At 31.0% G+C, this 23,997-nt stretch overlaps 1 protein-coding gene across 2 annotated transcripts in view; it reads right to left on the bottom strand.

Annotated features, from left to right (window-relative positions):
- Positions 1-19,003: 19,003 nt before the first annotated feature.
- Positions 19,004-23,997, bottom strand: part of LOC134693351 (hemicentin-1-like) — a 43,648-nt gene continuing 38,654 nt past the window's right edge. The window contains exons 15-16 of one of the 2 annotated variants that reach the window (XM_063554120.1): positions 20,175-20,318; positions 19,004-19,309 (exon numbers count right to left, since the gene is read on the bottom strand). In XM_063554120.1, coding sequence (XP_063410190.1) covers positions 19,233-19,309; positions 20,175-20,318 — 221 coding nt within the window. In that variant the 3' untranslated portion in view covers positions 19,004-19,232. Of the gene's footprint in view, positions 19,310-19,537; positions 19,626-20,174; positions 20,319-23,997 lie in introns of those variants that run through there. The other variant, XM_063554121.1, reaches the window with a different exon arrangement.

The following is a 23,997-nucleotide window of genomic DNA, read 5'->3' as shown; positions in this document are numbered from 1 at the left end:
TATTGCTAACTTTTGTTTCTTCGTAAAAGTTCCTGTATGAAGTCAGTCTGTAACGAAAGAGCAGCTCAATTAGCATGATGGCTTAACTAGTATTACCAGAGACATATAATACATTGTAAACCCCTTCCAAACCCTCATGATATAGAAGCAGAGACTCAATAAATGTAAGCAACTTACATTGTATGTTTACTGTACGATGTTTAACAATTGACAAACATATCAAATATTTGTACCTAATATCAAGCTTGAAAGGCCTATACATGACAAAATGAAATTTTAAATAAGATTTAGTGTAATAAAAACCTGCAGAATGTTGTATGACATACATGTAGGAAGTAAAATTTAAAAGTAAGACAAATAGATGTATAATAGGCTCTACAAATTCAATTTTTTTTCAACTCTAAAATAATTTTTTTTTTAAATTTAGAATGCCAAAAGAGGAAAAGATGTAGTAAGTTAACAAAAGGAGTTAAAAAGAAAGGTAATCCTCTACCATGGACGACTGTTGGTACCATTATGGAGGAGATATCTGTTGCAGTTTCAATCCACACTGAAGATGAAAAGGATCATCCAACTATGACACATCTCTGGTCGAGTTTGTTCGTTCTGAGGAAATTTCTATTACTTCAGAAGAAGACAAAGGAGAACTCTTGTTAGATGATCACTCAGACCACACTTATGCAGCAAAAGAACAGCCATTTGAGAATGAAAAAATATGTACACTTGAATTTTATTGTCATGCTGATTTTTTTTCTTGCACCACTGGAAGGCACAGAGCAACTGATTACACAAGAAATTGAGATATTTGCAGTGAATGAGACATACAATGAACATGAAGAACCTTGCCTTTCTCCCTTTCAGACTTTATGCAATTTATAAAAGAAATCATCAATGATACATACATATATCCCTAGCTGTACAGATACCGAAATTTGCATATAGTTGAACTGTACCAGATCAGTTGCAGGGAAATTAGCATGAAGCTCTCAGTTATCATTGACAGTAACATTATAAGTGAATGTTTGATAATAAAAATATAATTTATACCTGGAATGATTTTTGTTCACTTATATCTTGGTTTAATTATTGAAAAAGGATGGAATCATATGTAGTGATAGTCTAGATATCTTGTATACATAAATACATGTTAGTCTAGATATCTTGTATACATAAATACATGTTCTGATTCTCAGTCTGACTGGTCCTTTTCATTTCAGAATAATGGGATGCATGTCGGTGTTTCTTTACAGATGTAATTTGGTTTATCCAAAAGCCACACCAAATTAATTGGTTTATAGGTTTTATAGATGTGCTTACTGTGGGAAAAAAAATAACAAAAAAAAACCAAACAAGAATATAAAATTGTACGGCTTGTGATAATGGTGAAATCTTTTATCATGGCTAATTAATATTATGCTTGTGTCTTTCCAAAGTAAGAAGCCATTAATTCACTTGTGGTTTGTTGCTGTATATCATATTGGATATTTTGGTACATAAATCGGGCTGTTACTTTTCTTGTTTGAATTGTTAAACCTTTTTCTTAAGTAGATCTTGTATAGTTGACAATGCAGTATGAATTTTACACTTTGCTAAGAGCCTTATGGTTACCTAAAGTTGTTAATGTCTGTGTCATTTGGTTTCTTGTGGAGAGTTAAATATTATATTGCATATACTGTACAGAAAAGAAATGTCATACACTTACACATCAAAATATGAAATACTTTCCACTGGACGTTAGGCAACCATCAATTAAATCAGCCTGATCAACAACAAATGAGACACATTTTCGTGCTGTTTGTATAAAGTAAAAGAAAAAGGTTTTAACTTACAAATCAAGTCAAATAGTTGTAAAACTATTTACACATGTGCATGTCTGTTTCAAAACTAAAAGGAGATTTTAACTTGTCCAAAAGTTAAAAAAAAAAAGAAGAAGGGAAACATGTACATTTCGAAACATTTAGATATCAATATGGCATTAAAGCTGGTGTATGCTTTGAAGTTAACTTGCCAAGTTAACAGAAGTTTATTGTACAACATAGCAAAAATTTTCTTCTTACAAAAATTGTTACATGAAAAGGCAGCAATACCTGCTGCTGTGAGTTTTTATCGTATATTTAGCAGTTCCTTACACTTAAATTATGGTTTAATCTCTTTATATTCGAGTTCAAAAGTAAGACTTATATTGCCTTTTTCTATTAAATGATCATTAAATGTAAGTCCTAAATACACAATCCGTGAAAAGGAGAAACCATAAATTTACCAACAATCATTAAAAAACAACTCACTGCAAGCTCATAATGTAAATTTTGAAAAAAACACACTTAGAAACCACTTTACCGACAATCAAAAAAAAAATTAATACAAGCCCAATTAATAATGAACTAACTTTTTTTTTCTTTTATTCTACACATTAATTAATTTTATATTTGGTAAATAGTATTTTTGGAAGAGTGTGGACACCTGTGGTGTAACAACTTCTTGTGTACCAGGTGTCAAATAAAACTCTTTTTAACAGGTTGTGATGGTTTATTCCTTGAATGCCAACATCCTTTGATCTTCCGACAATTTACCTGTAAAATTATGTTGGCATTCGAGGAATAGGTGCAAGCAGTTATCACAACAAAAGTGCATGCTTATCAAAACAATCATACTAATTAAACACAGGAAAATTCCAGGTAGCTGAATCTAGTTCATGTTTGTCAAGTTGTTGAACATTTTTTGCGGTTATTCTTGAACCATCATAAAACTTTGAATCATATTTAATTGTTGCATCACTAAGTGCCTTTTTTCAGGAATTCCAGGTTGCACAAATTCTACAATAGACTTTTTGGACTTTGATAATTCTTTTCAATATTTCTATAGTTGTGTGTGCTGTAATATCCTCCCACATTTCTGAAAACTTTGTATCTCATGTAAGATTACACTATTTTATGTTGTTCAGTGGTTCAGGATATTTTTCTTGATTATGATATTACACCTTTATTATTGTAAGTGATTCATAATAAATTGTTCAGGTATTTGTGATGTTTGTTAATTATGAATAGCATATTATTTGTTTGTAGACATAGCACACAGAAAACAATACATATATCATGTATATCATAACATAAGCAAACATATTAGCAAATTGACAAAAAGCACTACTTAATTTATGTGATCTGATAACAATTGTTGAATTTATACAAGCAATTTTCACATTCAACAGTATCATAAATATATTACAAGTGTAAAGTTTAATTAATTGTTCATTTGAAAAGTTTATATTAAATGATAAAATATTCAAAATGATATGGAATTGAATAAATCTCTATCTTTTTTTAATTTAGTTTGAAATAATTGTATTTAACTAGAATTCCTTTAATATTTATGATATGTCTTGTGTTATGTTCCATTTCCAAAATATTTTTTTAATCAAAAGTTATAAAAATGGTTTAATTTCTTTTTTACTTTAAAATTCATAATAATTTTAACCCAAACATCTACTATTTTTTCTTATCAAAAAGTGATAAAATGTTACAATTTTATTAAATTCACTAATTATCTTTAACATTTAAATAATTATAAAATAATTTAGACAGTAATAAAAACACCTATTGTTCTTACAGAAACATCTATTGGAATATTTGTGTTGGCATTCAAGGAATGGGTAACATATAAAATGTTGGCATTCGAGGAAGACACCGTTGTGATTTACCTGACCATCGAATAATTCAAGTCTAGTATACATGTCACACTGTGAAATTATGTCTCCGAGACAGGTGTATATTTAATAGAAACCCATTATGAAACTATCAAATAAAATAAACTCTGAAACAATTTATTAAGTGCTAATTATTTAATATCGTTTTTATTTTTAATTCAATATCAAATTATGTCTCTTTTTCAATAATACAAATAATACAAATCAAAATTAAAATGACATTGAAATATATAATTATTTATGAACTCAAATTATTTAATCAATTATGTTAAATTTAACACTGAAACAGTTAATTTATGCTTAAACATTCACCCTTACTTCGAGTACTTTTAATACTTTGATAATGACTCTATTACCCAAAGAGATCTCTCGAGGTTTAAATCTGGCCGTGTGATATTACGGGATTTCGCCGAGTTGCCAATCTCTTGTATTATATGTCTCTGGTATTACGTACTATGTTTACTTAAAATTAACAGACTCTGAAATACTAGTAGTACTATTAGAAACAAGCACGGCAGAATTATTTATATGCAATATAGCTGCACACAACTACAAGATTTTCTGGATCTTGAACCACGTAGAAATGATAAAGATAAAATCATCTTTGCTGATGATGACATCACGGAATTAAAAATCGTGTATAGAAATCCAGAAAAGTGTATCAATTGTAAATAGCCAAACCACAGAATACTCTGAAAAGCGAGGCAATCAAAACACAAATTATGCTGAGGAGTAAGTAAGCCAGAACACAGTATGTATTTCTGAAAATAGTCTGAGTGTAGAAAAAATGGGCACACACTAACAAAACACATATAAATATATGTATATATATATATATATATATCAGCCTTAGATTGTCGGTCTAACACAGACTGTTATCCACCAGGAAAGCCAAACACCGCGGTATACATATTTATTATACTTCACGTTAAAATGCCATATTTTGATTGGCTTATACGAGGGTGTTAATTTACTCTATCACATAGCTGAGAGGGTGACAATTTTTTTCAATGTTACCCTCTCGTCCAGATCAATCAAAATCGACAATTTGAAAGACAACGAATTGAATTTACGTCAAGTTATTGAATACAATGCTTAAGTTTTACATTTTGGCTCAGATTTTATTATTTAACTGTCAAAATAAAAAAATAAAAAATCTTGCTTAATTTTGTTGTTTTTTCTAATACCCATAACGTTGTTATGTACGTGACGTCATAGAAAATATTTTTAAAATAGAATTAATCTGTAAAAGACAATAATGATATGACATTCAGTATAATAAATTAAATACTATCAGTCTTAGATTATCGGTCTAACACAGACTGTTACCCACCAGGAAAGCCAAACACCGCGGTATACTATGAACAATGAAGGTCATTCTGGCCAATTAGCATTATCATCACAAAAACTTTAAATAAACTCATCATAGATACCAGGGTTACATTTTGTTTTACGCCAGACGCGCGTTTCGTCTACAAAAGACTAATCAGTGAATCTCGAATCCAAAAAAGTTAAAAAGCCCAAATAAAGTACGAACTTGAAGAGCTTTCAGTACCTAAAGACACAAATTTGTTATTGTTTTGCATCCCAGCTTTGACTAATGAAAACTGAAAAGGAAAACTGATGAGTTCACTTAATGTATATAATGTTTGTTCTTTTGTTGTTATTTTTGTATGATGTATTGTGTTCATTTATATATGCCTTCAACCCCATTGGGGTATAACTGTGCATTTATTCAATAAACTTTATTGATATTTAAAGACCATATCGGTTTTAGAAGAAATCGGAGAAAATAATAGATAAATTCAAGGCAATGAGATACCGGTATAATAATGGCCTGTGACATAAATGCATCAATAATGAAGGAATATAGGATCATCAGAGACAAGTTGGTTTTATATTTTATGAATGAGTTTGAACTTACATACCCGAAAGTATATGTGAAAGGGGTCTCTTCCGGTATAGATGAAATACACGAAAGACTATCTGGGTTCGGATAGTTTTATTACCAGAGAATAAAAACTCTGAAATAACAAGATTATAAACATTAATGATAGTTCATGTAACATATAGAATATATTATTATACACATATTATATCACAGACAATTTTAATACAGTTCAAACGATTCCTAATATAATAGTGTTACTATAAACAGTAGATACACTTTTACTATGGAATGTTCATTCATTCTGAAATCGTGTAGTGAAATGTACATCACATGTCACATGTACTTTAACAAACCGGTTTCTCTGACCGACATTTAATTATAACGGTAACCAGTTTTATTGCGTTTACAATCAAATATATTAAATGTATCTTAAAATTACTTCTCGCAAGTATATGAAAGTTTACAATTAAACTTAATAAATATAACAACATTCAAAAAGTATTTACTATGTCTGAATACCAACATATAAATTCTACCACTGATTTGCTAAAAACGCGCAAATCGCCAATGGAAATAATCCATGAATAACTATCATTTCTATAGTATAAAATAATACAAAAACTACAAATTATGCGCTTACCACTTGTGGAGTGAGTTCTCTAGTAAATAAGGAACTTGGCACAAAGTAAATAGTCTACATCAGAGTCCTGAAAACCAAAATACAATAATAAGAACGGACTCTTCGTAATTATATAATCGCATGACAATTGTATTCAATTCGTCCATATAAAAATAGCATTACGCTAACATGTAATTCGAACATTCTTTTCACAATATAATGTAACTTATCATACATGCCGCCATTTTTCTACATGCAGTATTCGTAAAATACTGTTATTACGATATCTCTAAACATTACATAATTACGCTATGATCAGCGGCAAATATTACATTACTTTATAAAAATATGACCTAGCTTCTTTACCAAAAATACGCTCATTCAAATCTTTCATTCCGGTGTTATCAACATGCAATCTGAAGAGTATTTACTCGAAAATAGGAAAGTTAACTTAATCTATTAATTCGTGTCAAAATGTTAATGAAGAAGAAAGTGCAACTTACTAGTCATGTCTGGAAAACCATAAAGCTGAATATAGTAATACAATCTGTCAATATGGTAAACTTGATAAACAAAATGGACAACTTTCACTGACCAGTGTCCAGGTAAATTCTACCCAAGGTACACAAAGGAAAACTCAATTTAACCGCCAATAACTAAGAACCAATCAAACAAGAGTTCAATTTCAACCCCCATGAATATTTATGAGTAACATTACTCAATACGTAAATTATATACTAAATCAAGTCATAAAGGATAAATATCCTTTAGTAAAAATACTTTGTAAGAGTGAAATAATTAAACTAAAGACTAAATAAGAATTTGATAAGTAGATTTTAAATATAAATCAATGATTTCAAAAGTGCAAATTACATAATTTATGAAGCATGAAAAATCACTCTGCTACATCCTCCCCTCTGTTGAAAAAATGACTTCCATGTCATTAGAACTGTCTTCCCCTCTCCAGAAAGCATGGCGTCCTCGACATGATGGACCACTAAAGGTCACTCTCCATAATCTTCATAATGGTTCTGGAAAGCTCTATCTCTTGTCCTTTAAATCTACCATTTTCTGCTTGATGTAGTAACCAGTTTACTCTCCTCAACCAGTCCGGCTGTGTTGTGGCCTGTTTTGACGTGGTGACGTAGTCCTTGAGATAAGCTGGTGGTCTACGTTCTCTCTGGGGTCGAGTAACTGGTGAATCTGGTGAATGTCGTGGTGGTGTTGGCAATATACGACGATGTCGTTGTCTCTGTGGTGGTGGTGTTGGTGTTGGTTGTTCTGTCTGAGCTTCTGTGGGTACATCTGCCGGTCCAAGTGACGTGTCGGTCAGCGCACTGCCATCTACCATATCTGAAGTGTCATCTTCATCCTCATGGCCCGTCGCTGTACCACTACCATCGTCATCTACAGGGGTTGGTTCTCCAGTATCAATCTCAACTGCTGGAAGAGCGTCCCCTCCAAAACCAGAGCCCTGTCCTCCCTCAACACTAGCATGGCCGTCACCGGTAGCATTGAGAGTCCCTGTTGTCTGGTCCACTTCCACACTTGTAGCATCATTGTCACTGTTGCTCTGTGGGCTCATCTCAGACACAATTACATAGTAATCCTGGAATTCAAGTATAGTATCACACCATAACAGGAAACGTTCGTCTACAATTGACTACTACAAAGTAGCCATCATATTATTGATCAGTTTGTGAATTTGGAAAGAGCCTATGTGAACACTTCACAACACGATCTTGTGATGCCTTTTGTCAGAGTGGGTATCACTACAAAGTAGCATGGAGAAAAGGCCATATTTGATATAAAAAGATAAACTGGGAAAAAGTAAATTAACACACTACCATTCTATATTCTAGTAATCCTGGTATCTATGATGAGTTTATTTGCAACCGCTGGGTCGATGCCACTGCTGGTGGAGATTATTTCTCCGAGGGTATCACCAGCCTAGTAGGCGGCACTTCTGTGTTGACTTGAGTTATCATTGATATGTTCATAATTATAAATTAACTGTTAACAAAACATTTGAAAAACTAAGGCTTTTATACCTCAGGAAAAGATTACTCTAGCTATATTTGGCAAAACTATTAGGAATTTATGGTCCTCAATGCTCTCCAACTACGTATTTTATTTTGCCTTTTAAACATTTTTTATTTGAGCGTCACTGATGAGTCTTTTGCAGCCAAAAGAAATTTCTTCGACCTGGTAAAAGTTAAATCACAAAAATACTGAACTCCGAGGAAAATTCAAAACGGAGAGCCCCTAATCAAATGATAAAACACATCAAACGAATAGACAACAACTGTCATATTCCAGACCTGGTACAGGCAATTAAATGTAGAAAGTGGTGGATCGAACCTGGTATCATAGTGCTAAACCTCCTACTTGTACTTCCATTACATTATAAAGGGACATAACTCAAGTAACAGATCTGATTTTTTTTTGTTATAAGAATTGTGACTTGTTTCATAACATTTGGTTGAAGCTAACTTAAATTAGACAAGGGAAACAAACAATTCAGCAATTTTTGTTAAGGGGCATAATTCTAGAACGGTAATAGTGACGCCACCACAATTGAAACTAGATCTGTGTTTTGTGATAATTAGCAATGTGCATTACTTTTATAACGTTTACTTGAGGCAAACTAATCAGCTATTTTTCCATTTTGGGAAAGGGACATGTATGTAACAAAAGGCTCTCAAGAGCCTGAATCGCTCACCTTGATTATTACCATTTATCTTTCGTTTAAGAGTTTAAGTGTCCAATTTCATCGTAGTTTTTTGTTTTTGGTTTAATGTATATTGATAAGTGTTTGAAAATGCAGTTTTTTGTCATACTTTATTCAAAAGCAAAAGAAAAAGGTGTTTGTGTGAGATTTTGAAGTTTGTTAGGTTTTTAAAAGGTGATTAACTGCAGTTGATTTGAAGATTCGGTAGTTTTAGAGGAGAAGATTTTTTAAATTAAGAAAACTTGATAAACAAATAGTGTAAAATTGTCCTTAAAGGGCAATAACTCTTTAAGGGGTCAATTGACAATTTTGGTCATATGAACTTATTTGTAGATCTTACTTTTGCTGAACATATTTGCTGTTTACAGCTTATCTTTATCATTAATAAATACTATTCAAGATAATAACCAAAAACTGACAAATTTCCTTAAAATTACCAATTTAGTGGCAGCAACCCAACAATGGGTTATTAGATTCATCTGAAAATTTCAGGGCTGATAGAACTTTACCTTTTAAACACTTTTACCCCTATAAGTTTGCTCTACATGCTTTGGTTTTTGAAATATAAGCCAAAAACTGCATTTTACCCCTATGTTCTATTTTTAGCCATGGTGGCCATGTTTTTTGACGAAACGGAAAATAAAACACAAACTAATATAAGACACCCTAAGGATCATTCAGCTTAAGTTTGGTTTGAATTGGTTCAGTGGTTTCAGAAAAGAAGTTTTTTTAAAGTTAGAAAACATGATAAACAAATTGTGTAAAATTGTCCTTAAAGGGCAATAACTCTTTAAGGGGTCAATTGACAATTTTGGTCATATGACCTTATTTGTAGATCTTACTTTGTTGAACATATTTGCTGTTTACAGTTTATCTTTATCATTAATACAAGTGTTGTCAACGGTTAACCGGTTAACCGGTTAACCGGTAGAACGACCGAATACCGAATACCAAAAACGCTAACCGGTTAACCGTTAACAATTCAATTTTAGTAGATTTGATATAAATTTATATTGAAATCTTCAAATAATTATGTTTTATTTAAAAATGTCAAAGTGGTAATTAATTTGACTGATGAATTGTTCAACATATTGATTGCTTTTGTTAATCATAAAAACATTAAATTAATTAGAGCTTGATCAAGATCTTAAAGAAACATAATTAGTATACATGTTTTTTAACAGTAACTTAAAATCAGTAATGCGATTAAATTTTACTAATTACTTCATTATTTCATTGTTGATCTAATATGGTGTAAACCTACATCTAAATGTGCAACCTCCCTAGTGCAAGACTTAGTCTTAACTTAAACGAAATACTAACTCATAAAACTTGTGGAATGCAAACCAATGTGAATGTACTCAATGTATACGTGATAGTACGAGTAGCATGCTTAAAGAAACAAGCAAACAAAGCATAGAAACAGGCCGTACTGTGACCTATACTTGTTAATGTCTGTGTCATTTTGGTCTCTTGTGGATAATTGTCTCATTGGCAATCATACCACAACTTCTTTTTATAATCATGCATTTCAAATTGAAACACTCCACATTATTTTCGGAGACAACAATAGAAAAAGAAAGAATAATCGGTTTCAGACATATTCAATTCTACGAGATCAAGAAGTGTTTTTTTTTAATTTTTCAATCTGAAGTTGGTATAAACTCTATAAAAGTTGATACGGTGTAATTGATGATAGAAAGTCAAACTTCGTCAGGAATCCTTACAGGCAGGCTTTTAATAATACCAAAGTAAAAACTTTTATTCTAAGACTTGGATGAAAGGTTGTCAAATTGACACTTATACCACAACTTATATCTATGTGTAGGGTACTATTGATAAGGCTTTCAAAAAACAACTTAAACTACCGGTTAACCGGTTAATCAGTCGAACGATTATCCGAGTAACCGGTTAGGCAAAAGTGTACGATTTGACAACACTAATTAATACTATTCAAGATAATAATCAAAAACTGACAAATTTCCTTAAAATTACCAATTTAGTGGCAGCAACCCAACAATGGGTTATTACATTCATCTGGCAATGTCAGGGCTGATAGAATGTTACCCTATTCACACTTTTACCCCATGTCAGATTTGTTCTAACTGCTTTGGTTTTTGAGATATAAGCCAAAAACTGCATTTTACCCCTATGTTCTATTATTAGCCATGGTGGCCATGTTTTTTGACGAAACAGAAAAAAAACCACAAACTTTATTCTAGATACCATAAGGATCATTCAGCTTAAGTTTGGTTGGAATTGGTTCAGTTGTTTCAAAGAAGAAGATGTTTGAAATAGTTTACACCAGACAGACGACGACGATGGAGGACGCCAAGTGATGGCTTAAGCTCACAGTTCCTTCGGAACGGTTAGCTAAAAAGTTACCCCAACCAAAATCAACCCTAATCTGTGTTCTGTGGTAATAAGCATTGACACATTTTATATCATAGGTTGAGGAAAACTAAAGCTAGAAAATAGAAACCAATTTTTGGGACATAAAAAGGAATGGGTGAACAGACGAGCAAGGGTAGAACATAATGCCCCTCCGCTATGGTGGTAACATACAAAATACCAAATTACATTTAATGTACCTGATATGATATATCGATAGTATCATACATTTATGAATACGTTTTATTATCGCTATTATGTGCATTTTTCCTTTGATCTTTTTTGTGATAATTTTTCATAGTATGCTACTCCCTTGAGATGGAAAATTGTCGCTAGAAACTAAGTAGGCAGGTGGCGTTGCTAATGAAATTGACATGAAATTGACAACGTCGTTATACATGTAGGTAAAATAGATAAGTAAACAGATTATCATTGGTCATCTCAACTCAATTGCTTTTCTCGCTTTCGCTGTACCAGCTCAAGCGAGAAAATCAATCTTGTTGAGATGATCAATGAAAGTCTATAATTATACCTTGGTTTAACCTCCATTATGTTCCAGTTTGTCTCTTCATGACAGTTTGGATTTTCAGAGTTGTTTAAAATAAAAAGTGTGTGAGTATAACTGATAAACGTTACTTCAGCAAAACATATTGAGCGCGTGCAAAATCGTATTGGTTTTGAATTATGGAGAAAAACTCACACGAAAGTTTTATTCATTAGGTTGATGTCTCTTTGACATTTACATCACATCACCTTTTGAACAAACACTGAAACGATTCTGTGGTTTTTGTCTTGTCTTCTTTCTGATGCACAAGGCAAAACTTCTTTTGTAATTGGCTAATAAATTTATGCAAGGTGACTGGAATGTTTGTTTTAAATAACAATAAGATATGTCCTAACTGCAGCAATGATAATGTGGTCAAATGCTATGATAAACTTTTTTCCTTTCCAAGTCATTTGTTTATGGCAGAAAAAAACCCCTAAAAAATCACACCTTAATAAAGCTTTCGACATGTCAATTTTTCCTGATCAATTTACTAGGTTTTAACATTATTTTATACTGCTGCTTTAAATATATTGCTTTAATGGTATAACCTAAATAGTATTGTGAAATTTACTTGCTCTTTAATACTTGGATTTAAACTGTTTAAGGTGGTACCTAACACTACAGGGAGATAACTCTGTAAAGTCAGCTAAACGTTTTAATTATGTTGTGTTGTAAAGGGAATAATAAGCTTCTCAAAGATCAAAATTGGTGTTTGTCAAACTGCTATATAACCAGTGTAATTTTTCTGACAAAACGGTCGGTTCAACTACAACATTTTTGAAATTTTTATATTTTTGTTAAAGGGTCAAAGTAAATACTTTGATGAAATTTTATCAAAATTAAACGAGCCAAATTAATTTTAGTGAAAGTGTTAGGTACCACCTTAACAGAATAATCAACAGATTGCGGAGGACCAAATTAAACAAACATTCTTTATTCTACTTGCATTTTCTGAACTCTAGAGTTAAAAACTTCTTTCTATTGTAATGAACATATGATATTTGTATCAAAAATGAGTTGAAGGGGTTTTAAATATAATGCTATTTCATCAACAATGATATGGTATATATATTTATCTTTCTTATAAAAATACATAAAAAGACTCACAAAATGACATTAAATATTCAAAGATACAATATAAATCACAAATATAAATTATATGTTCATATTAAAATTGTTTAGATATAAAAAATTTGAATAAATGCCCAATTTTAACCAATACAAGGCACTAAATATGAATCTGTATGCTAAGAATTTACAATAAATCCTATCAGAACAGTATAATTATTATTTGGAAAAAAACAATATGCAAAATACAACAGTTCAGTGCATAATTTTGATTGATTAATTAATTGGTGTTAAATGCCACTTTTGTCACTATTGGCCATTTCATGGTGGTCAGTTTTTGTTGATGGAGGAAGCCTGAGTGCTTGTAAACTTTTAAAATGTTACTTAGAATGCATTATATTCTGAAACAGTAAATTAAAAGTCTATTTCAATAATATAATTTCAGAAAGAATAATAAAATAAACATATATTTTTTATGGTTCATAGGCAGAGGAACAAAAACAAGAATGTGTCCATAGTACACTCACACTTTCATCTTCTATGTTCAGTGGACTGTGAAATTAGGGTAAAAATTTGGCCTTTTAAATTAGAAAGATCATATCATAGGGAACATGTGTAATTAGTTAAAAGTTGATTGGACTTCAACATCATCCAAAACTACCTTGACCAAAAACTTTAACCAGAAACTTTTACCTAAAAAAATAAAAGTATATTATAAGTCCTATAATTACCACCTTATAATTTTTCTTGCTCTGTATGCTAAATAAATTTCATAAAAAGAAACAATGCTAGAAAGTTTATATAATAGTAGATTCTGGAACGGCAGATAGAAAGAAAGTTTGTTACTTGTTGATATTTTATTATAAATTTTGTACTAAGTTACAGGATTTAAAAAAATTGTCAAATAATATCAGTATTGCTCTTTTTGTCATGGTTTTTCAAAAGCTATACAAGACAAGGAGATGACACTATGTTAAATAAGTATGTTAAAGAGAGGTGAAATATACCAAAGGGATATTTAAAGTCATTAGTCCAAAATTAACTGATAATGCCATGGCTAAAAAAAGAAAGATCAACAGACTAACAACATTAGAAATAACAGGCTATTATTTGAACTTGGAATTATTTTTAATTATGGAATTTGCCTAATTTCTTGTGCTTGAAATTTTTAATAAATTCCATGTTTATTTGGTATTAAAATGTTTTGAGCGGTTCATAACACTTCCCATACAATGTATTTTGTATAGATAGTGTTGTGCGCGGCACAGTGCATTCTATTGAAAATGTACTATCATCTTTGTAAAAGAAAGTGTTGTGTGCAGCACAGATCATTTAAGTACAAAATAAACATGGAATTTATTAAAAATTTCGAATACAAGAAGTTATCCAAATTCCATAATTTAAAATAATTGCAAGTTTAAATAATAGCCTGTTAAATCCTTCTTTTGAAGATAGCTCCCTGAGACAATATCAGAATTATAAAAATATTATAGTTTACAATATATAACACATAAATATATATAAAACTACAAATCAGTGTACAAAATTAAAATATCTATCACAGAGTTGTGTATTATGAATTGAAAGTTGAAATCAGTCATCTTAGTCATATATAAAACATGAAATAACAGCCATGGAAAACATAAGAGATGTGATGCTATTATGTATTTAAATACCGAATCATTTAATTAATACATAATTAGAAAAATTAATTTAAAAAACAGAAACAACAAGAACCCTATATCAAGAAGGACAAATACAACCTCATACACTTTCTATTAAATATCTTTTTCATAGTTTTACGTTAAATGAAATGCATTTTAATGAATATTTCTAATCTAATCTAATCAATAATGAAGAGAATCAAACGTTCTATGTGCAAAGGGGCATAACCCGTGAATAAAGAAAATACACAAAAAAACCTATTTATATCCACATCTTCATGTTAGGATCTAACAATGTACAAAAAGTTTCATGGACATTCAATGAAGTATAAAGTAGGAGTGGCATACACAAAGTGTATAATATTATGATATCATATATATGGGTTTGAAATTCAAAGTAGTAGGGGACATTACTCAGGGATTTGTCAATGGATCAAGGAGCCTTCTTATTGTGCACATTTTCATGTTAGGATCTTCATATTATCATAAACATCTAATGAAGCATGTTTGAGGTCAGCTGCATCCACAAAGTTCCTACTGATTACTATCAAAAATGTAAATGCAAGGGGCCATTACTCTGGGATTTGTCAATGCACAAGGATGCCTTTTTATCATATATGCATACATTCAAAAGAGGGACAAAAGATACCAGAGGGACAGTCAAAGTAGGATCTACAAATTATCATAAACTTCTGATGAAGCATGTTGGAGGTCAGCGGCATCCACAAAGTCAACTGAATTTTATCAAAAATATATACATGTAAGTACAAGTGGACATTACTCTGTGATTTCCTTACAGACCAAGATGCTCAACTTTCATGCAAGTCTCCTTATTAGGATCTAATAATGCATACTGGGAAGTACATGTATTAAATTTTCATAGACGAGGGACATTAATATGATTCCATACTGATGCTTTTTTTCAGGCATTTAAATGAAAGACCTCTACAATGTAGAGTTATATGTCAGGAAATGTTTTCCTGCTAATTACAATACCACTGAAATGATAAAACACCTACACGAAGCATACATAAAGTATGTGTAAAAAATTTAATATACATAACATATTCCAAAAGAAGAGAAAACAGAAAAAAATTCTTATATGTATAATAATGATAATTGAAAATATGTTGCAAATACAAAAAAATATCAGTCTTAAAACATTGCGTATTATGTGACTCACAAAATACATATAATTAGCATAGAGATTTGATTTTTTTTAACAAATCACCTGATTACATAACTCTAATCTAAACAGATACATAACATATCAAAGATACTATTATTTACATAGCACTTTTGATTTACTGGTTTTGAATTTTACTGTTGTTTTAAAGCAGCTGACTATTACTATAAAGTAAAAAAACTTAAAGGGATTAATCTCTGTTATGATTCCATTCACAATGACAAAATCAATGTTTTTTACCGGGAAATCAAAAAGAATTATGCAATTAAATGAACAAAGAGTGGTTGAATCCTCATCAGCTGTTTCAAGTTGTACAAATGTGTAGCATGACAAAGAATGGTGCAGTTTCCAAAACTATGAAATTATGGTCCTATTTGATGACACTGCTAAGAAGGAGACACATTACAAGCTACCATGACTAATGTTAGGGTACCCAAATTGCACTTATTTTGACAGGTTTTACCTACATATTTTAATGAGTCAAACAAAAGTTTCGATTTTGTGTTTATTTTGTTAATAAGTCCATGTTTATTATATTGTTCCACCTCCAAATGATCAGGGATTCTGTTATGAGTAGTACCCAAATTGCATCCATGCTTTAATTCACATACATAAAAATTGAATTACTGATGTTTTGTTTAATTTTCCAAATATATAGCACAATTTGACAATAGTCCATGCTTACTACTCAATTTGTAAGAAATGAATGCTTGTAATATATCTTAATTGCTCATTGTTTAAAATTTAATCCTTGAAGATGTTGCATGGCTTTTACTCTTTTCAATGAATACTTCATATGTTGATCTATACTGCAAACATTTTGTGAATATTACTCAAATACATTAAGCTGTAGATATTAGAAGATGTGATAGGAGTGCCAATGAGACAACTCTCCATCCAATTTACAATGTGCAAAACTAAACCATTATAGGTCAAAGTACAGATCCTTGGCTCACACCGAACAGACATGTTGAAAGACCAGCATAATGCAAAATAAAAAAATAAAAACTGTTTAGTCTCTAAGAAAACTTGTAGGTCTTCCTCTACTATTTTTGCTAAATCAGTGCAATTTGGGTGATGTAAGAAATCTCTACACTAACGAGGAGACACATTACATTTTTAAAACAAAACAAAAACACATTTTTATGAAAGAACAAGTACAATTTCAATAATAACAATGTCAATAATAACAATTTCTACTGTTATAGTAGATGATAACCAGATGCTCCGCAGGGCGTAGCTTTATACGACCGCAGAGGTTGAACCCTGAACGGTTGGGGCAAGTATGGACACAACATTCAAGCTGGATTCCACTCTAAATTTGGATTGTGATTAAATAGTTGACACAGCATAGGTTTCTGACACAGAATGAATGTATTCAAATGAACTTAAAATTTTTGTTTTCTCTTAGAGCAATTCACTATGCTGTTGAATATTAATCCTCTCAAAAAAATGTTTGAAGAAATTTTCTTTTTATTTATGAAATTTCAAATGAGAAAAATTGAACCCAATTTTTTATTCACATCCCCCTTTCCCTTATTCCAAAACTAATTTCAATTAAAATATTCTAATGGAGTTTGCAACAATTACTACTCATTTAAATACATCATAAAATATTAAGATGTAAAAAAAACTGCTTGTTATCACTGAATGGTAAAGATTATTTAAATTTACCAGTTGGTAGTAAAAAGTGAATATACATTGTATATTGTATATAACAAAGATTTAAGTTGATTCTAGACAAAGAAAGATAACTCCAATTAAAAAAAATTCTTGCAGATATTTCTTTCTTACTATACTGGACAAAGAAAGATAACTCTTAATTAAAAAAAAAATTGCTATTTCACAATATTGTGAAATTAGATATTTCTTGCCATTGCACAATACTGTGCAATTGAAATGACTTGCTATTGCACAATACTTAATATAATAATTTTAGATCCTGATTTGGACCAACTTGAAAACTGGGCCCATAATCAAAAATCTAAGTACATGTTTAGATTCAGCATATCAAAGAGGCCCAAGAATTTAATTTTTGTTAAAATCAAACTTAGTTTAATTTTGGACCCTTTGCACTTTAATTTAGACCAATTTTAAAACTGGGCCAAAAATTAAGAATCTACATACACAGTTAGATTTGGCATATCAAAGAACCCCAATTATTCAATTTTTGATGAAATCAAACAATGTTTAATTTTGGACCTCGATTTGGGCCAACTTGAAAACTGGGCCAATAATCAAAAATCTAAGTACATTTTTAGATTCAGCATATCAAAGAACCCCAAGGTTTCAATTTTTGTTAAAATCAAACTAAGTTTAATTTTGGACCCTTTGGACCTTAATGTAGACCAATTTGAAAACGGGACCAAAAATTAAGAATCTACATCCACAGTTAGATTCGGCATATTAAAGAACCCCAATTATTCAATTTTGATGAAATCAAACAAAGTTTAATTTTGGACCCTTTGGGCCCCTTTTTCCTTAACTGTTGGGACCAAAACTCCCAAAATCAATACCAACCTTCCTTTTATAGTCATAAACCTTATGTTTAAATTTCATAGATTTCTATTTACTTATACTAACGCTATGGTTCGAAAACCAAGAAAAATGCTTATTTGGGTCCCTTTTTGGCCCCTAATTCCTAAACTGTTGGGACAGAAACTCCCAAAATCAATACCAACCTTCCTTTTGTGGTCATAAACATTGTGTTTAAATTTCATTGATTTCTATTCACTTTAACTAAAGTTATTGTGCGAAAACCAACAATAATGCTTATTTGGGCCCTTTTTTGGCCCCTAGTTCCTAAACTGTTGAAACCAAAACTCCCAAAATCAATCCCAACCTTTCTTTTGTGGTCATAAACCTTGTGTCAAAATTTCATAGATTTCTATTAACTTAAACTAAAGTTATAGTGCGAAAACCAAGAAAATGCTTATTTGGGCCCTTTTTGGCCCCTAATTCCTAAAATGTTGGGACCAAAACTCCCAAAATCAATACCAGCCTTCCTTTTATGGTCATAAACCTTGTGTTAAAATTTCATAGTTTTCTATTCACTTTTACTAAAGTTAGAGTGCGAAAACTAAAAGTATTCGGACGACGACGACGACGACGACGACGCCGACGACGACGACGACGACGACGACGACGACGCCAACGTGATAGCAATATACGACGAAAATTTTTTCAAAATTTGCGGTCGTATAAAAATATATATTGCACAACTCATATATTGAGCACCATTATATTTGTTAATTAATTTTGCTGAAAGATAACAAAGGTGTAATCAAAGACAAGAAGACTCCTATCTGTGTAGTATCAACTGAACATACCATTCTACAAGTGGAAGTTTAACTGTCTGAATATTAATGCTATTTTGAGGATGACAACCTAAATTTGATTTAATTCCTATAATTTTATTCCATAGCACAACATTCTTTACTTCTTTCCAAATGTTTCTTTTTCAATCTTTAATAAATAAAAACTTAAATGAAGATCTGCAAAATTTACGTTCCCTGAAATAGAAAAAATGAAAATTTTATAATTATGTCTTATACATGTACAATCCAGCATTACCTTTTATATGTCTAAATAATAGTTTGTGTAAAATAGTCTTTTAGTTTATCTTGATAAATAGCTTTCGACTTTGATTGGACATATATAAATATGGGAGTATGCAGCTGCATTTTTACAAACATTGTAAAACAAACAACAAACTACACAAAAAACAAAATGAAAACTCACCTCACAGTCAAGATATGGAAGTTCATTTTGTCTTCTCTTCCACAATAAAAGATCAGTGAAAACTAGGCAACTGGGATTTTAACATTCCTATGAATGGTATTTTACAATCAAATAGTAAATAAAGGCATGGCTAAAAATACCCACTAAACCCACGCCCCAGAAAGAACCTGTTCATTGAAAGACAATGATTTTACATTAGTTTTTTTAAGAGAGAAACCTATCTATCCTTTAGATAAACTTATTCTAAGCTTGCCTATTGAACACTGTTATTAAATCTTTGAATATTGTTTTCATTTGTATAAATATTCATATCACGAATTAAATCCATATTTTATATGTTCTTTCACAGTACGACAATTTGTCAATACCTATATTTAGGCATTGCACAAGGTCCTGTTTTTCTCGGACTGTTAATGACGTCTTTAAACACTCAATTCATTGGTTGTTGGATGTGTAATGATTAGTATTATAGTATTAAATACATGATGTTTTTAGTTCTTATTGACTTTGAACTATCTGTCAGTTGCTAGGAGTACACTCAGACCTGTACCTTGTGTCTTTTTTGTTGTCAGGGATAAATGATGTCTGATATGACATGGTCTGCAATAAACAATAAATATAACCAGACTAGAATACCTTTAACTTTCTTGGTCCTTTTGGCAACAATAAACCCAACAACAGTGACCACTGCTATGAATAGGATAGCACCAATAACTGCACCAGCAATCACTCCTGCATTGTTTGACGACTTTTGCTCTCTTGATTTTGGTGATAATGTTTCTTAAATTAAATGCAAACCATTAAGACATTTCTTAATAATATTTTCTGCTAAAGCTTAGATTTGTAGTTTTCCAATAAAACATTCAAGTTTGATAGAAAACTAAGAAGTGACTAACATCTTATCTTTGCTTGAGATCACCCCTGGTTTTTGGTAGGGCTCGTGTTTTGCAGTCTTTAGTTTTGTATGTTGTGTTTTGTGTTCTATTGTTTGTCTGATGGTCTTTCAAGGTCAGATTGTCAGGACATTTATTATAAGGTTCCTCTTTGCACTGCTTTTCATCTGCCAATGAAACTGACTGTCATGAAATTACCCATTTATTGTAGACAGTGGCGTAAAAATCCCATCAAACAATCAAAGCTTTAAATCGTATATTTGTACATAGAGCTGTGTTGTAGAATGTGACACTAACCCCTATCAAAGAAACCATCAGTGACATCAGTTTGTACACACAACAATGCTGCATCCCAATTGGGGGTGATCTCAGAATCATCATGATTGCAATATATCTATATATAGAAAAAAGTCTATTGACCCATTCCAAGTTCAACCCAATCGAAAGAAAAAAACAAATCAAGGTCTCGAAATGCACAGATTCTCGTTGTGGTACATGTGCATACATATATATCGGAAGCAATTTTAAAGGGATAATTCACGATTTTTCACTTTTTATCTTATTATGTTCATAATATACCATGAAAAACATATTCACCAAGTTTTATTTTGATATGAAATCTAATAAATCAGAAAATTGGAAATTATTAATTTTATTTTTTGAAACTTCCTGACTTATGTGACGTAGTTTTAGTCTTTGATGCATGCCGGGAGTGAAAATATCTCATTTAAGTCTTGTTAACCATCTAATAACGCGATTTAAAGCGCATCGACTTTTGGTGTAGCTATTAACCAACGAAAAATAAGTGATAGCCATGCAACTTTTAAAATTAGATCGTGTGGATTTTTTAAAACGAATTTTAATAATAAAAGTACATCATACAAATTAAGTTGACATGATCGATAGTGTATTTAAAAATACATGTTTGTATTCTGACCTTTTTGATTCATTCCAGCAATCATTTTCACTTGCTTGTACGGTGCTGAGACTACTATAACACATGTGTTATAGTAGTCTCAGTACGGTGGCACAATAAAATGTGTATTGTTTTGTGACACCTAAAGAATGTGGAATGCATAGTTTTTACGAACAGATATGCTTTTCAAGTGTGAAAAACATCAACAAAATTTATACATAATCGGGAATGTCCTTCTTAAAATACTCTTCGTCTCACACCGTAACTATATATAATACTTTAGCTATTTGACCAACGATGTATAAAAAAAAATGAACGAATATAATGTCATATTTCCCTATTTTTTAATGTAAAAGTCTGTTTCAACTGGCAAGAATACCCCTAAAGTGGACAAGTAGTTTATTCTTTAAATTGATGTCATTGAATATCAAGAGAGAAAATAAATCCCGAAATTGATTTGAAAATATTCACATCCCTCGGGGATTATTAATTTTTGTACTTCCAGTTGCGTATATATTACATGCATGTAGGAACAATTGTGATGATGACGAATTTCTTCCTTTTTTCGAGAAGAATCTAATTGATATATAAATGTCCATAACTTCGATGAGCCAAATAAAGTTATAAATCGACCTGTATTTAAATCTCTTCTTCTTCTTTTGGTATACAATAGTCTATCGACATTTCACAAAACTTTTACCCCAATTTACGCAAAATGTATGTTTCTTTCTTATATTCTATGTATACATGTATATATTTTAATTTGCGCTATAGTTCCGTAACTTAATATCCAGGTGTATATATACGAATGGTCGACAAGTGCGTACATTTTTTTAAATCAATATTTCTGGTATGTTCCAATCTGTCCTTCATCATTGACAACGAGTATATATTACATTTTACAAAATTAACCCTTGGAATATACGTGTATAGATTTTTATTTCATCAAATCTGTTTGTTGTTTTTGGTATTATTTATATTTTTATAAATAATTTTCTATTCACCAGAAATGTTATTCATAAACAAGCGTATGAGTTTAGTAATGACTATTTCGGACACGCAAGATAGAGATGTATATTATACACCTAATAGTTCAAAATGGAAAGATATAAGTTATCGGCCGTGTACACTGATCAATACCCTAAGAAGTGAAACGATGCATGCATTTGCAAGCTCAACAGGAAATCGCTGGAATACCTGGACGTGTCACCTCACCCCTTACAATACCTTTAGCCATACGGGTGATCAGTGGAGCGAAGATCCTAATTTTTTTGAATCAAGTGTATTACATAAAAGAATTATGAACTAATTATATTTTCAAAACAATTTAAGTTTCACGGAACACTTATTTATGATTTGAAATTTGACTTTTTAACTTATTCCAATATTACCAGTCTAAAAATAACAGATCATGGTTATTTTTAAAAAAATAATAACATTTTCCGTATCAAGTTAGTAACTAGTCGGATAAAACAACCGTACGATTGACAAGATATCGACACGCAATTACGACTACATTGGGTTACTGTAGTTTTGGTCCTTAGACATATCATGGGTTCAAATCGACAAAGGTGACAAAATGGCCGAACGGAGAGAATTGATACTCTAAATTTAAAATCGATGGTGATCTCTTATCAAGCAGATTAAACTTTAATATCTATGAATTTGAGCATTTTTATACAGAATGGACATAATATCAATTTTTGATTTTTTTGCGAAGTTTCCCTTAAAGACAAAATGCGAACAAACGATATATGCCAATACCAACATGACGTGTAAAAGTGAAAATCTGATTTACTGCATTGAATATATGCTGCAAAGAAATTTACATAGGACAATATTTAATAACTAAATTTAAGCCAAAACTAAATGCGCATTAGGCTTTCAATAGCGTTACAATTGGCTTTCCATATTTTACTTGAGAACGTTTATCTCCCTTTAGTAATTGTTTTATGAGGTAAACTACTTAACAACCTTCTCATAGTTACAATTATTCGCCTTTTACCTGAAGATTGTTGTAAAACATGAAAGTACTAGTGAATATTAAATAATAAATGCATTATCCAGAAATATTGGACTTTTAGATTTAGATATATTTATCTATAGTCAATAATTTTATATATATACATGTATAACTTTTAAATGTAAAAAAATGTGTGGGTCGGCAATGCCAAACATTTTTTATGGGTGGCCCAGGTAATGACAATATCTTCATAATATTTACAATTTTTTCCCCAAATATCATAGAAAGTTCAAACGTTTTAATAGAAACAAAATAGAAATCATATGTACCTGTAGCTTTATCATGACAACATCTATGTGAACTTTTAATACTTCATTTCAATGTAAAATATATTTTTCTGTTACAATGTACAAACAAGGGTCCAGAAACGGTCAAATATGCCAGACATGACCGATTCTCAAATCCTACAAATCACAATGTATTATTCGTGTATACATGTCATGCTGCCCATGAAAGGCCATTGATTGGAATAAAACATATTCTAATTCTTATTACAGATAGGAAAACACTAAAAAACAAGAATGTGTCCAAAGTACACGGATGCCCCACTCGCACTATCATTTTCCATGTTCAATGGACCATGAAAATGGGTAAAAAATATAATTAGGCATTAAAATTAGAAAGATC

Source organism: Mytilus trossulus, chromosome 12 (assembly GCF_036588685.1).
Source record: "Mytilus trossulus isolate FHL-02 chromosome 12, PNRI_Mtr1.1.1.hap1, whole genome shotgun sequence".
Taxonomy (NCBI): Eukaryota; Metazoa; Mollusca; class Bivalvia; order Mytilida; family Mytilidae; genus Mytilus; species Mytilus trossulus.
This window is presented reverse-complemented; position numbering and strand designations above follow the sequence as displayed.